Source organism: Panthera leo, chromosome B3 (genome assembly GCF_018350215.1).
Source record: "Panthera leo isolate Ple1 chromosome B3, P.leo_Ple1_pat1.1, whole genome shotgun sequence".
In the NCBI taxonomy this organism is placed as follows: domain Eukaryota; kingdom Metazoa; phylum Chordata; class Mammalia; order Carnivora; family Felidae; genus Panthera; species Panthera leo.
Window position 1 is genome coordinate 38,752,795 of NC_056684.1, and position 14,260 is coordinate 38,767,054.

Genomic DNA, 14,260 nt, shown 5'->3' on the forward strand with positions numbered 1-14,260 from the left:
TGTAGGATCTCCTTTTTTTAAGGCTGAATAACAACACAGTCACATTCAGCACTCTACGCACAGAAACACACAAAACAACGCCATCTACCTCCCAAAGGTACACATACCCAACAAAACATGGAACTATAAGACCATGCATTCAATACCGTAGAGTGGGTGAGTGGGTGCCTGTGAAAGAAAAGGAAATGGAGAGGGGGAAATGACTGCAAAGGGGAAAACAAAAGAAAAAACGGAAAAGTATAAAAAGGTTTGCTAAATACATTGTACAAATATTAGAAATTTAAGTCACCCACTGATTTACTCAAACATTTTGGCACTTCATATGTGCCAGCTACCGTATTCCATGTACTACTTACAGAGCAATGAATCAGGAAAAGGCTGCCCTAACCTTATAGTTTATGGTGTACAGAAGAGAGGGATCTTTCAAACATCCTAGTAAAAAAAAGTTAGAGACAGTGAACAAATGTCATTTAAAGAAAAAAAAAAAAAATCAGGTGATGGGCACTAGCGGGCTCAGTCAGTGGAGTATGCAACTCTTATTCTCAAGGTCCGGCGTGAGTTCGAGGCCCACACTGGGCATGGAGGCTACTTAAAAAAAAAAGAAGAAGAAGAAGGAGAAGGAGAAGGAGAAGGAGAAGGAGGAGGAGGAGGAGGAGGAGGAGGAGGAGGAGGAGGAGGAGAAAGAAAAGAAAAGAAAAGAAAAGAAAAGAAAAGAAAAGAAAAAAAAGACAGGCACTCTTTTAAGTGCCCTGTCTTAAAAAAAAAAAATCTGGCGAACATGGGAAAGTGACCTCCTTTAGAGATTAGGTGGTCTGTGAACACCTCTGAGGAAATGACACTGAGGCAGAGATGATGATTGCTTCCTTCCTAGCATGGGCAGAGGAAGCGATGATTCATTCTAGGCAAAGGGAGCAGCATGTGCAAGGGCCTGGAGGGAACACAGACCATCCCAAGGAGGAAGTGAAAGAAGACTAGCAGAATGGAAGAAAGGAGCGGCAGGAAATGTGGTCGAAGAGATGGGGGTGGGGGGCCCCAGTGGGCAAATCACTTGGTCTCACAGCCCGATAGGAGTCTGGATTTCATTCTAACTGCAATGGAACCAGGAAACCATTTTAAACGGGAATAATATGATCTTATTTCCAATTCATTTCATGCTAACACTTAGCTCCCTTGCAATATGCTCAGACATTTCTGCAAAACTCGCAAAAGAGGTATTTGTGCCCTCTTTTTCTTCAAGGACCCCCACAACTTGCATAAACTTCAGGTCCCATGTAACCCAGCTCTGTCTGAATGCTTTAAGTGCTAAGTTAGAGGTAAAGCCCAAAGTGCCAAGCAACCACAGAGGAGAAGCAACCTTGCCAGTTACCAAGAGATCCTTAATGTCACTGGACAGGACCGCGTTCCGAACTGTGCCCCGGTCTAATCACAGAAATCACGAGAACAGCAGCCTTGCTTGAGAAATACTCTTAAAGGTGAAAGCTGAAGGTGCGTACAGCTTTCCTCCCATTCGTGCCAGGAAGTGTAGGGCAACAGTCCCTGTTTGTCTCAGGCAGCCTACACAGAGATGCCTCCTATTGTAACACAGCAATGAGTCATGGAGGTACATGCAGATGATACAAAAACCTAAGCGATCGCTGGGAGAGCCCTTTATCCAGAAGCAAAGGCACCTTAACATACATACCCACCACCACAAACGGAAATTACCTTCTAGTTTCCTTCAGCTTTCTCAACATTACCCAGTAAGGAAGACACCAGCAGCAGCTAACATTTATGGAAGGTTTACTATGTATTATTAGCTCCCTGGATCTTCACAAAGACCATAGGTGGGTTCTATCAATTAGCTCCATTTTCTGCAGGTGAGAAAACTAAAACTAAGCCTTCGGGAGACTGAGAGACCAGCCCCAGGTCACAAAACCACAGAATAACAGGGCCAAGGCTTCAACCTTAGCCTGACCCCAGAGTCCAACCTCTTAACCGCTGCTGAGAATCTCCCAGTCCCACCAAATTTTTCTGCCACCAACTCCAGGGTAGTTTATTCTTTTCCTCCTTGTATTTTCTTTTAATGAGATTCCTCCGCTTGGCAAAAATACAGTTGTGGTGTCACAATTAACAACAGAATGACAACAGGTACTTCCACTCAGTACCCACCTCCAAATCAAATAGGAGCAGGATGGTCAGGCCACAACATTCAACCAGCCACTGTGGTCAAAACTTGCCCTGCCCTGTGCTGGGGCACTTTTAGTTTGTTTTAAGGGGATAAAATCCTGTGCAGGAAGTCTGAATAAATGCCTACAAAGAATCTGACCTCTACAAGTCAATATTATGCAAAAGAGACACTTCAGGTTTTTTTGTGTTTTGTTTTTTTTTTTTTGAGAAAGCACCAGTGGGGGAGGGGCATACGTGGAGGCGGGGCGGGGGGGGGGGGGGGGGGGCAGGGAGAGAGAGGGAAACAGAATATCTTAAGCAGGCTCCATGCTCAGTGCGGAGCCCAGGGCGGGGCTCCATCCCATGACCCTGGGATCATGACCTGAGCTAAAATCAAGAGTAGGATGCTTAACCGACTAAGCCACCCAGGCGCCCCAACATTACAGTAATGTACTGAAGGGGGTCTGCTGGGAGCAGGTCTGAGGAACCTGGCTCAGTTCACATGACAGGTCCACCACTGGCCTTATGATCATGAAAGAGATGGACAGAGCCACGAACCCAGAAGGTCCCCAGGCTATTAAAATCTAAAGAGAGAAAGGAAGGTTATAGAAATCACCAAAGGGCAGAAGGCTCAGGCCTACTCCACCATTTCATCAGCTAGCTTCCATGCATCTCCAGTGTGCAAATAAAAGATTAAGAACCAAATATTTTCCGGTTAATTCTCCAGCTAGTCCGATCTCTCTCCCTCAGTCTTGTCCCTCACTCAGGACGCAACACGAGTTGTGGCAATTCAGAAACACCCAATGGCACAACCTCATCATTGTTTAATGAGATAAAGCGCTGGCTTGCGAACATACTGGAACCCGCAGGATGGAGCACCTTGTGTATGGTTTTCCTGGCTTTGAGTTCCTGTCTCAGGTCAGGAGTTTAGGGCTCATGGTAAAGTACGGAAAGCTAGAAGAGACACTAGTGGGGAGCATTTCTGAATGAATGAATGAATGAATGAATGAATGAATGAAGAAAGCAGTTGAAGAAGAAGAAAGCAGCACCCTTGGAGACAAAATAGTTTCCAGGAAGAAGGCCAAGGACCCTCAGCCCCTGAAGTCGGCCAGGGGAAAGCCACGGGGATATTGGTGTACCCACGCCCCTGCTAGCCAGCGAGCAGCCGCAACGAGGCACTCCAGGCCCACAGGTGTCACGCACAAAGGTGAGGACACTGCTCACCAGTCCCAACTCCACACTTCATACCCTAAGCCGGCCTCAAAGACACAGAAGCGATGTTAATTCTTTCCAGGACATCTACTCCCTTCTCCCCTGTACAGACTAGGATCTGGGGAAAACAGCCGGGGAGGGGTGGGAGAGCAGTCAGTTTTCATCTTGGGGGGGGGGGGAGAAAGTGAATGGCCAGGGATCAAGGATGACTGCAAGGCTCGACAGAGGAGGAAAATCGGGACACCTTGGGTCCACCGACTGGTCTGAGTCAGGAGCACAATCTCTGCTTAGTCACCGATACCTCGGCAGCCAGGAGTTCCGCGCCCCTGCCAGCCCGAGACGTACGTGACGAACCCGAGCTGAGCCCCGCGCGCCGCGCACACCCGACTCGGCTCCTATACCCCAGCAGGGGCCTCCGCAGCCAGGCCCGGCGCTCGCCGCCCACCCCAGACTTACTCCGCCGAGCTGGTCCCGTTAACCGCGGAGCCGTCGGGGGCCGGGTTCAGCTGGATGGGCGTCGGCTTCTTCTTGGGCATTCTGGACCCGGGAAGGCGCTTCTAACTCCGAGGGGAGGGCGGCCCCTCTCTTGCTTCCTCCCTCTGAGCTGCCCCACGCCCGCCGCGCAGGGCCAAGTCGGGGCCACGGGCCCGGGGGCAGCCTTCGGGGGGCGCGCCCCGCGTGGTCCCTTCAGCGCCGAGGGGCCGCTGGCGGTCTCTGGGGACCCCCGCCCCACTCGCCCGGGGCTCGGCTTGGCGCGCAAGGAATCGAAGGACTTCCCAGGCGGCGCAGCTCGGCAGCGCGGGATTCCCTCCCTCTTTTCCTCAGTCAACCGGTCCCTAGGGTTCGATAGACACCGCCAAAGCCCTGCTCCAGCTTCAGCCTGGAAAGTACAGCCGCCGCCGGCGCCCTCCCCGCCGCTCCGCGCAGCCGTCCCAGGGAGGGAATGGAGGGCGGAGGAGGGGCGGGGAAGGGGGAAGCCTCGCCCCTCCACCCGGACTGCTGCGTTTCCCACACACCCACTCGGCTCCGCCCCTATTGCCGCGCCGACAGCCAATGGAAGCACGCCTCGGCGGCAGATGACGCGGAAATACGTCACGGGGGCGCGGCACGCTGCCCTGGGGGCGGAGTCCGGCTCTGGCTCCACAGCGCCCTCTGCTGCCCCGCGGCACTTAGGTAGAACCACCGGGAAAGGAGGTCGTGGGTCCCGGCTCCTGCAGCGAACAGCCAGGTGGGCTTCACCAGGCCCTGTTCGAGGCGGTCTCCTCGACTGGAGCGCCCCCCTGGGGCCGGGTCACATTGAAGGAGTTGAAATAATAACATGAATATGGAAAAAGATATCTTCTCATTTCTACAGGAGAGAATGCGTGGGGGAATAGAAAACTTGCCAGGAGACTCCTTGCGTCAAACAAACTGACAGATACATAGATTTATATAAAATTGTAATACGCACTACTCAACTACTTATGAGGGTGCAGAGAGGTGGGTACTCAATACTGATGAGATTGTAATAGGGGCAACGGTTTTTGGAGCAGATTGGTAGTTTTTTGAAGTCTTGAACGCCCCTCCCTTTAAAAAAATCCTTGGGGCGCCTGGGTGGCTCGGTTGGTTAAGCGTCTGACTTCAGCTCAGGTCATGATCTCACAGACCGTGAGTTCGAGCCCTGCGTCAGGCTCTGGGCTGATGGCTCAGAGCCTGGAGCCTGCTTCCGATTCTGTGTCTCCCTCTCTCTCTGCCCCTCCCCCGTTCATGCTCTGTCTCTCTCTGTCTCAAAAATAAACGTAAAAAAAAAAAAAAAATTAAAAAAAAAATCCTTTAGGGGCACCTGGGTGGCTCAGTCGGTTAAGCATCTGACTTCAGCCCAGGTCATGATCTCCCCGTCTGTCAGTTCCAGTCCTGCCTAGGACTCTGTGCTGGCAGCTCAGAGCCTGGAGCCTGCTTCATACTCTGTGTCTCCCTCTCTCTCTCTCTCTCTCTCTCTGTCCCTCCATCGCTTGCACACTCTCCCTCTCTCTTTCTCTCTCTCTCTCAAAAATAAACATTAAAAAAAATTTTAATCCTTTAAATCAATTAAATCCTGTAAACCAGTTCTATGAAACTTAATAAAGGAGGCACAATACCTTTTTTTTTTTTTAGGAGGCAAAATACCTATTCTTAAAAATGTGGATTCAGGGAGGCAGAGAGTGGGGAAAAAATAAAAATAAATAAATAATCAAAATGTAAATTCAGTCCTTCTCTTCCCCCTTCACCCTTCCTATTCCACCCTAAAGGAATTTGGTGTGCAGAACAAAGTAAACGTCCGCACCCAGTGCTCCAAGAGAAGCATGTCAGCCACCCAGCTGTCTGCAGTAAGGTTTCCTTTCATTTTGTAGCCCTTGATAGTGTTTGAGTTTTTATTATGGCTATAACTTAATTAAGAATATTTAAATTTTTTTTTATTTTTTAATGTTTTTATTTTTGAGAGAGAGACAGAGACAGTGAGCAGAGGAGAGAGAGAGACAGAGAGAGACAGAATCCGAAGCAGGCTCCAGGCTCTGAGCTGTCAGCACAGAGCCCAACGCGGGGCTCGAACCCATGAACTGTGAGACCATGACCTGAGCCAAAATCCAATGCTCAACTGACTGAGCCACCCAGGCGCCCCAAACATTTAAAATTTTTTAACATTAAAATGAGAACGTAAACTAGTGCAGACACTTTGGGAAATAGTCTGGCAGTTCCCTCAAACACTTAAATACAATTACCATATGACCCAGAAATTCCACCCCTAACTATATACTCAAGAGAAATGAAAAATGTATATCCATGCAAAAACATACACACAGATGCTTATGGAAGCATTATTCATAACAGCCGAAGAGCGGAAGCAACCCAGATGTCCATGAACTCATGAATGGATAAACAAAATGTGACATACCCATACAATGGAATAGTACTCAGCCATGAAGAAGAATGAAGTGCCGATCCATGCTACAGCATGAATGACTTCGAAAACACTATGCTAAGTGAAAGAAGTCAGTCATGAAAGACTACATATTGTATGATCCCATTTATATGAAATGTCCAGAATAGGTAAATCTATAGAGACAATAAGTAGATTAGTGTTTGTTTAGGGCTTGGTGGGGCAGGTGAACTGGGGACTGCAGAATGATAAAGATGTAAGGCTTCTTTCTGAGGTGATGACAATGTCCTAAAACTGACAGTGGTGATGGTTACACATCTCTGTGAATTTATTTAAACCATTGAATTGTACACTTTTTTAATTTTAGAGTTGGGGGAGAGGGACAGAAGGAGAGAGAGAGAGACAGAGAGAGAGAGAGAATTTTAAGCAGGCTCCACATTCAGCACAGAGCCCAACACAGGGCTCAATCTCATGATTCTGAGATCATGACGTGAGAGGAAATCAAGAGTCAGAAGTTCAACTGACTGAACCACCCTGGTGCCCCCCGAGTTGTACACTTTAATTTTGTTTTTGTTTGTTTGTTTCCTTGCTTTTAAGTAGCCTCCATGCTCATGGAGCCCAATGTGGGGCTTGAACTCATGACCCTTAGATCAAGAGTCACATATTCTACCAACTGAGCCAGCCAGGTGCTCCTAGGCAAAGATTTCTTAAATAAGGCACAAAAAAAACAATCATAAAGGGAAAATATGATAAATTGGACTCTGTTAGAGTTAATTACTTTTGGCCTTCAAGAAGGATTAAAAGAGAAAAGACAATTATACTGCCTATGTACAATGCAACACAAATTTGGGGCACCTGGGTGGCTCAGTCAGTTAAGGGTCTGACTCCTGATTTTGGCTCAGGTCATGATCTCACAGTTTGTGGAATTCACTTCCTCGTCGGACTCTGTGCTAACAGCATGGGGACTGCTTGGGATTCTCTCTCTCCCTCTCTCTTTGCCCCTCCCCTGTTCTCTCTCTCTCTCTCTCTCTCAAGACAAATAAATTAGCTTAAAAAAAAAAGAAAGTATTTACAGGAATGTTCATAACAACACTATTTGTAACAGTTATCACGGAACAACCCAAATGTTCATCAGCCATAAATAAATAAATTGTGGTAAATTCCTACAATGAAATGTTCTATAGTTTGGTGAAAATTGACTACAATTACTTGCAACAATATGAATGATCTCAAAAATACCCTGTTGAGTAGAAGAAGCTAGACATAAAATGTAATACTAATACATATATATACGGGCAAACCTAATCTATGGTGTTAGAAGCTGAGACAGTGATTATCCCTGAGGAGTGGAATAATATGCTGGTAAGTTAAAGGGGGCTTTTTAGGTGCTAGTAATGTTTGCTTTCTTGATCCAGGTATAGGTTGTACAGGTGTATTCCATTTATGATTTATGTACTTTTCTGGATGTATGTTACCCTTCAATAAAACAATTACAAGAGAAAAGAAAAAGAAATTCACTCAACATGAGTGCCTGGGTGGCTCAGTCGGTTGAGCCTCCAACTTTGGCTCAGGTCATGATCTCACAGTCTGTGAGTTTGAGCCCCGCGTCGGGCTCTGTGCTGACGGCTCAGAGCCTGGAGCCTGCTTCAGATTCTGTGTCTCCCTCTCTCTCTGACCCTCCCCTGTTCATGCTCTGTCTCTCTCTGTCTCAAAAATAAATAAACATTAAAAAAAAAATGTTTTTAAAGAAATTCCCTCAACATTATGAATCATCTGGGAAATGCAAATCAAAACTACAATGCGATATTGTTAGAAGGCTATCATCAAAAAGAAAAGTGATAACAAGTGTTGGCAGGGTGTGGAGAAAAGGGAACCCTTGTTCACTATTGGTGGGAATGCAAATTGATATAGCCAGAATGGAAAACAGTATGAAGGTTCCTAAAAAATAGATATATACAGGGGCGCCTGGGTGGCGCAGTCGGTTGAGCGTCCGACTTCAGCCAGGTCACGATCTCGCGGTCCGTGAGTTCGAGCCCCGCGTCAGGCTCTGGGCTGATGGCTCGGAGCCTGGAGCCTGTTTCCGATTCTGTGTCTCCCTCTCTCTCTGCCCCTCCCCCGTTCATGCTCTGTCTCTCTCTGTCCCAAAAATAAATAAAAAACGTTGAAAAAAAAAATAGATACATACATACATACGTACATACATAAAAATAACATTACCATACAGTCCAGCAATCTCACTTCTGGGTATTTATCCAAAGGAATTGAGATCAGGATCTCAAGGAGATATCTGCACTCCCATGTTCACTGCAGTATTATTCACAATAGCCAAGATATGGAAATAACCTAAGTGTTTGTCAGTGGATGAATGGATAAAGAAGATGTGGTATTTTTACACAGCGGAATATTATTCAGCTACAAGAAGAAAGAAATCCTGATACAAGAAGAAAGAAATCCTGATATTTACAACAACATGGAAGGACTGTGAGGGCATTATGCTAAGTGAGAGATGATACCTCTTAAGTGGAATCTTAAAAAAGCCAAACTCAGGGAAAAAGAGAGTGAAAAGGTGGTTACTAGAGACTGGGGTGGGGGTGGGGGTGAAACGGGGACATACTGGTGAAAGGTATAAACTACCAGTTATAAGAATAACAAGTTCTGGGGGCGCCTGGGTGGCTTGGTCGGTTAAGCGTCCGACTTCGGCTCAGGTCATGATCTCACGGTCCGCGAGTTCGAGCCCCGTGTCGGGCTCTGTGCTGACAGCTCAGAGCCTGGAGCCTGTTTCAGATTCTGTGTCTCCCTCTCTCTCTGCCCCTCCCCTGTTCATGCTCTGTCTCTCTCTGTCTCAAAAATAAATAAACGTTAAAAAAAAAAAAAAAGAATAACGAGTTCTGGGGATATAATGTAGAGCATGGTGATTATAGCTAATAATACTGTATTATATACTTGAATGTTGCTAAGACAGTAAATCTTAAATATTCTCTAACAGAAAAGAAATGGTAATTATGTGACAGAATGAAGGTGTTATATAATGTTATGGTGGTAATCATTTTGCAATATATAAATGTATCAACTCGACAGTTGTACACCTTAAATTATACAATATTCCGTGTCAATTATATATCAATAAAGCTGGGATTGAAAAAAGAAAACATTTTTTCTTAGAAAATAGGTCAGACTGACCAAAATGTGTTTTTATTTGTTCTGTTTTGCTTTTTAGATTGAAAGAGTAATAAGGGCTTTCTCACAATAAAATACTATGTCTCCTGAGCATTTTGTTTTTTGTTTCAAATTGTGTGGGTTTTTATTTTTTCATTTTAATTTCTTTTAGTTTATTTTTATTTCTTTTGAAAGAGCGGTAGAGCAGGCTGGGGAGGGACGGGGAGCAAGGGAGACAGAGAATCCCAAGCAGGCTCTGCACCATCAGCATAGAGCCCAATGCGGGGCTTGAACTCACAAACGGTGAGATCATGACCTCAGCTGAAGACAAGAGCCAGACACTTAACTGACTGAGCCACCCAGGCGCCCCTCAAATTGTGTGGGTTTAAAAAGGTACAACTAAAAAAAATTTTTAAATAAAAAACTATATAACTAATTACAGTTCAGTATGTGGGGAAAAAAGCTAAAAAAGTATAAAAAGGAAATTAAAAACCATTGATGATACACTACCCAATGATAGTTTCTGTTTACATTATGGGGGCTTGTATTTATCTTAGCCATACTCACATTAGGTTGATATTATAGGATCAATGAACTTTATCAATTTATGAGCTATATTTTAGAGGCAAGTCCATATTTGCTTCTCACAAATTAAGATTTTTTATTCTCTTATAGGAAAAAGTCAGTTGGGAGATTCAAAATAAAAAAATGCCAAGGTATTGCACATAGAAGTTATTCTATATGAACAAACTCCAGGCTACACTTTTTTTCTTACTTATTTTATTTTATTTTACTTTATTTTCTCTTTTTAATGCTACAGTTTCCTACTCTCTAGTCAAGAGAACTCTGGTTCTTTATTAAATGCTTTCACTAGCATTAACTTTGTTGGCCTGTAATTCACTTGTCTAAGGTGGGGCTAATTTTTAAGTGGTTTAAATAAATAGCTAAGAAATATAATCCATTGTCTAGATTTTTAAGCTCCTGTGAGTTTGGCAGCTGTTCCCAACGAGTAACTGAGGGAAGGATCACAGTGTGAAGGGTAACACTACCCTCCCCACCCCCTTCAGAGGAGGTACATCCGCTTCCTCAATGCTGGTTGTCAAACATTCCAAATGCAATGAAACCACTGGGTTATTTTGGGAACCACTTTTAATGGTCACTTGCCCTTCATTTTAAAGGAAAAGAGGCCTCAACAAGGTGAGGAATGATGTAATGCAATTGCTCTCTAAGGATGTGACTTCAGCCAGACAGGATGTCAGATCTGGCACCTTTTTTTTGGAGGGGGGTGGGGGTAGGGACCTCACCCCAGCTTGGCATCTGAGAGAGACGGGGTACTTGGCTTTTCACCTTTGGGTAGCATAGTGAAAGAAGATATACTTGGGACACACCAGCTTCCTACAGTGCAGCTGTGGAAAAGGAAGTCTTGACTTCCTTTAGAATCACAATCCAGGATCCCGGATATTCTTGTTCTCAAATCTGGTCTGAGAGTAAACAAATCTCTCCCCTAGGACATTCATTTGAATGCTTGTCATCGTTACTGAGGGTTGATGGAGGGTGGGAGGGAGGAGAGGGTGGGTGATGGGTATTGAGGAGGGCACCTTTTGGGATGAGCACTGGGTGTTGTATGGAAACCAATTTGACAATAAATTTCATATATTAAAAAATAATAATAATAAAATAAAATTCTAAAAAAAAAAAAAATGAATGCTTGTCATCGTTGATCTTTTTTTTTTTTCCTTTTTTTTCATGCTTTCTTCTACTCAGCTGAAAACCCCTGTATCACCCTGTTCCTGCCAAGTGCTTTGCAAAGATTAGAAGCAGGAAATTTAAAATGAGAGTAACCATTTGATCTACAGTGATCTGAGAGCTATGACAAGAGCATATAGGGCCTCCACAGGCCGACCCACCCTAACAGCTGACTGGCAATCTTTTTATAATTCACACTCTTTCTCGAAGGCCAGGTCAGCTTATAGAGAGCTGAGAATTTGCCTGGAAAGAGTTTCATCTCCAACAACGAACTGTGCATGACACATAGTCCTGGGTTTATGTATATTTTACGATATTTTAAGCTATAATTATTGATACATCAACGTGTTCTGCAGTTTTGTGTATTCCCAAGGAGCAAGGAATCTCTGCAATGTGCCAGATTGTTTTAATTGTACAGTCTCATAAAATATAAAGTATTGTCGTTATAATGATAGCATTGTAGTGTCATCATAATTACCACTAAACCAAATGGCTGTTTATCCTTGCTCCTTTGTGGGCTTCCTCTGAACAGATAGGCCTTTATCTATTGGTGCAGCATGGGATCCCAGATTGGCCTGTGATATGGGGATTCTGCATATAGAGAATGGGATACGGAGTTATTTTAGAATTTTAGGGCTGCACTATAATAGTCAAGGGGTTCAATCACCCCATACTATAAATGGGAACGCAGCCTCAAAATGTTCAGTGACATCCTACAACACCGCATACCTCGTTAGTGGTAGAACAGGGACATACCTCCTGATTCCCAGGTCAATGATCTTTTAAAGAGTCGGTATCTTGAGTGCCTGGCTGTTCAGTCAGAGGAGCATGTGACCCTTGATCTCAAGATCCTGAGTTAGAGCCCCAGTTTGGGTATAGAGATTACATACATACATACATACATACATACATACATACACAAATCAGTCAGTCAGTCAGTCAGTCAGACAGTCAATCAGTTGGTCAATCAGTCTGTCTTGATATCTTCCCAAATAGCAGACAAGTAAAATTAGTTTTTTCTTTTGTTTTTGTTTTTAAGTAAGCTCTAAGCCCACTATGGGGCTTGAACTCAAGATCCTGAGATCCAGAATGTATGCTCTACCCACTGAGCCAACCAGACACCCCCAAATTAGCTTGGTTTAATCAGGATGGGGGAGCGCCTGTGTAGCTCGGTCAGTTGAACGTCAGACATCAGCTCAGGTCATGATCTCAGAGTTTGTGAATTCGAGTCCTGTCCCTCACTCTCTCTCTGCTCCTCTGTCAGTGCAGAGCCTGCTTCAGATCTTCTGTTCCCCTCTCTCTCTCCCTCCCACCCTCGCTCTCTCACTCTCAAAAGTAAATAAAACGTTAAAAAAAAAAAAAAAACAGTAATGAGGATGGGGTGCTTGACTAGCTCAGTCAATGGAGTGTGTAACTCTTGATCTCGGGGTTGTGAGTTCGAGCCCCACGTTGGGTGTAGAGATCACTTATAAATAAAAGCCTTAAAAAAAGTCATCAGGTAAGTTTGTTTAGCTGTGGTATTTTCTTTTCTTTCTTTCTTTCTTTCTTTCTTTCTTTCTTTCTTTCTTTCTTTCTTTCTTTCTTTAATGTAGGCTCCACACCCAACATGAGGCTTGAAACCATGACCCCAAGATCAAGAGTGTCACATGCTTTGCAGACTGAGACAGCCAGGTGCTCCTGGCTGTGATATTTGCAAGCATCTCCAGTGAAAATGACATTAAAGATCTTGGTGGTGCCATAAATAATAACTTGCGATTATTTTTCATTTCTCTACTTTTTTCTCTAATTTTGATATTTATCTTCAGTTTTAAGTGATGCCAAATCATATTTGGCATAAGTTCAGTATATTTGGATAGAACTACACTTTTTCTAAGTTCTGTGAATTTGGGGCCAAACTTAGAAACTGACAAATCTGGATATCATTTAAACTTAGTTTATAACTGTTTTCTTTTTTTAATTTGAGAGAGAGAGAGAGAGCATGCAAGAGTGGGGGAGAGGAGCAGAGGGAGAGAAAGACAGAGAGAGAGAATCTCAAGCAGGCCCCACACTCAGCATGGCTCAATGTAGGGCTTGATCCCACAACCCTGGGACCATGACCTGAGCCAAAATCAAGAGTCGGATGCTTAACCAACTGAGCCACCTGGGCACCCCATTTTCAAACCTTTTTTTTTTTTTTTTTTTTGTAGAGAGAAAGAACATGAGAGCAGGGGAGACAGGCAGAGCAGAAGAGAGGAGAATCTTAAGCAGACTGAGTTGCCCCACATGGGGCTCAACCCCCTGACCCTGGGACCATGACCTGAGCCAAAATCAAGAGTCGACAGGGGCACCTGGGTGGCTCAGTCGGTTAAGAGTCCGACTTCGGCTCAGGTCACGATCTCATGGTCCGTGAGTTTGAGCCCCGCGTCGGGCTCTGGGCTGATGGCTCAGAGCCTGGAGCCTGCTTCCGATTCGGTGTCTCCCTCTCTCTCTGCCCCTCCCCCGTTCATGCTCTGTCTCTCTCTGTCTCAAAAATAAATAAACGTTAAAAAAAATTTTTTTTTTTAAATTAAAAAAAAAAAAAAGAGTCGACAATCAACTGACTGAGTCACCCAGGCACTCCCATAACTGTTAAAAAAAAAAAAAAAGAAGAAGAAGCAATTTCACATAAAGTCCATAATGCATACAGTGCAAATTTAGGAATTTATTTGATAGAAGTTAGCAGAGATGTGCACAAAGATTTATATTCAAAGGGATGTTTGTTTCACCATTACTTATAATAACAGAATGTAGACAGAAATTAATTATTCTTTTATACTCAACTCGTTTGCTCTCTTTTATTGAATTCAATTTTTTTTCTTGGAAAAAAACATATTTATTTTTGAGAGAGAGAATGCAAGCAGGGGGATGAACAGAAGATCTGTAGTGGTCTCTGCGCTGACAGCAGTGAGCCCCATGCAGGGCTTGAACTCGTGAACCGTGAGATCATGACTTGAGCCAAAGTCAGATGCTCAATTCACGACCTGAGCCAAAGTCAGATGCTCAACTCACGACCTGAGCCAAAGTCAGACACTCAACCAACTGAGCCACCCAGGCTCCCAAAACTATAAAAAAATTTTAAGAGTAATT

The 14,260-nt window shown here is 44.4% G+C and overlaps 1 protein-coding gene across 1 annotated transcript in view; it reads right to left on the reverse strand.

The window, feature by feature from the left end:
- The window catches only part of MAP2K1 (mitogen-activated protein kinase kinase 1), a 79,946-nt gene extending 75,604 nt beyond the window's left edge, over positions 1-4,342 (reverse strand). The window contains exon 1 of the mRNA XM_042941652.1: positions 3,814-4,342. Coding sequence (XP_042797586.1) covers positions 3,814-3,893 — 80 coding nt within the window. The 5' untranslated portion in view covers positions 3,894-4,342. The remainder of the gene's footprint in view (positions 1-3,813) is intronic.
- Between the last annotated feature and the right edge of the window lie 9,918 nt (positions 4,343-14,260).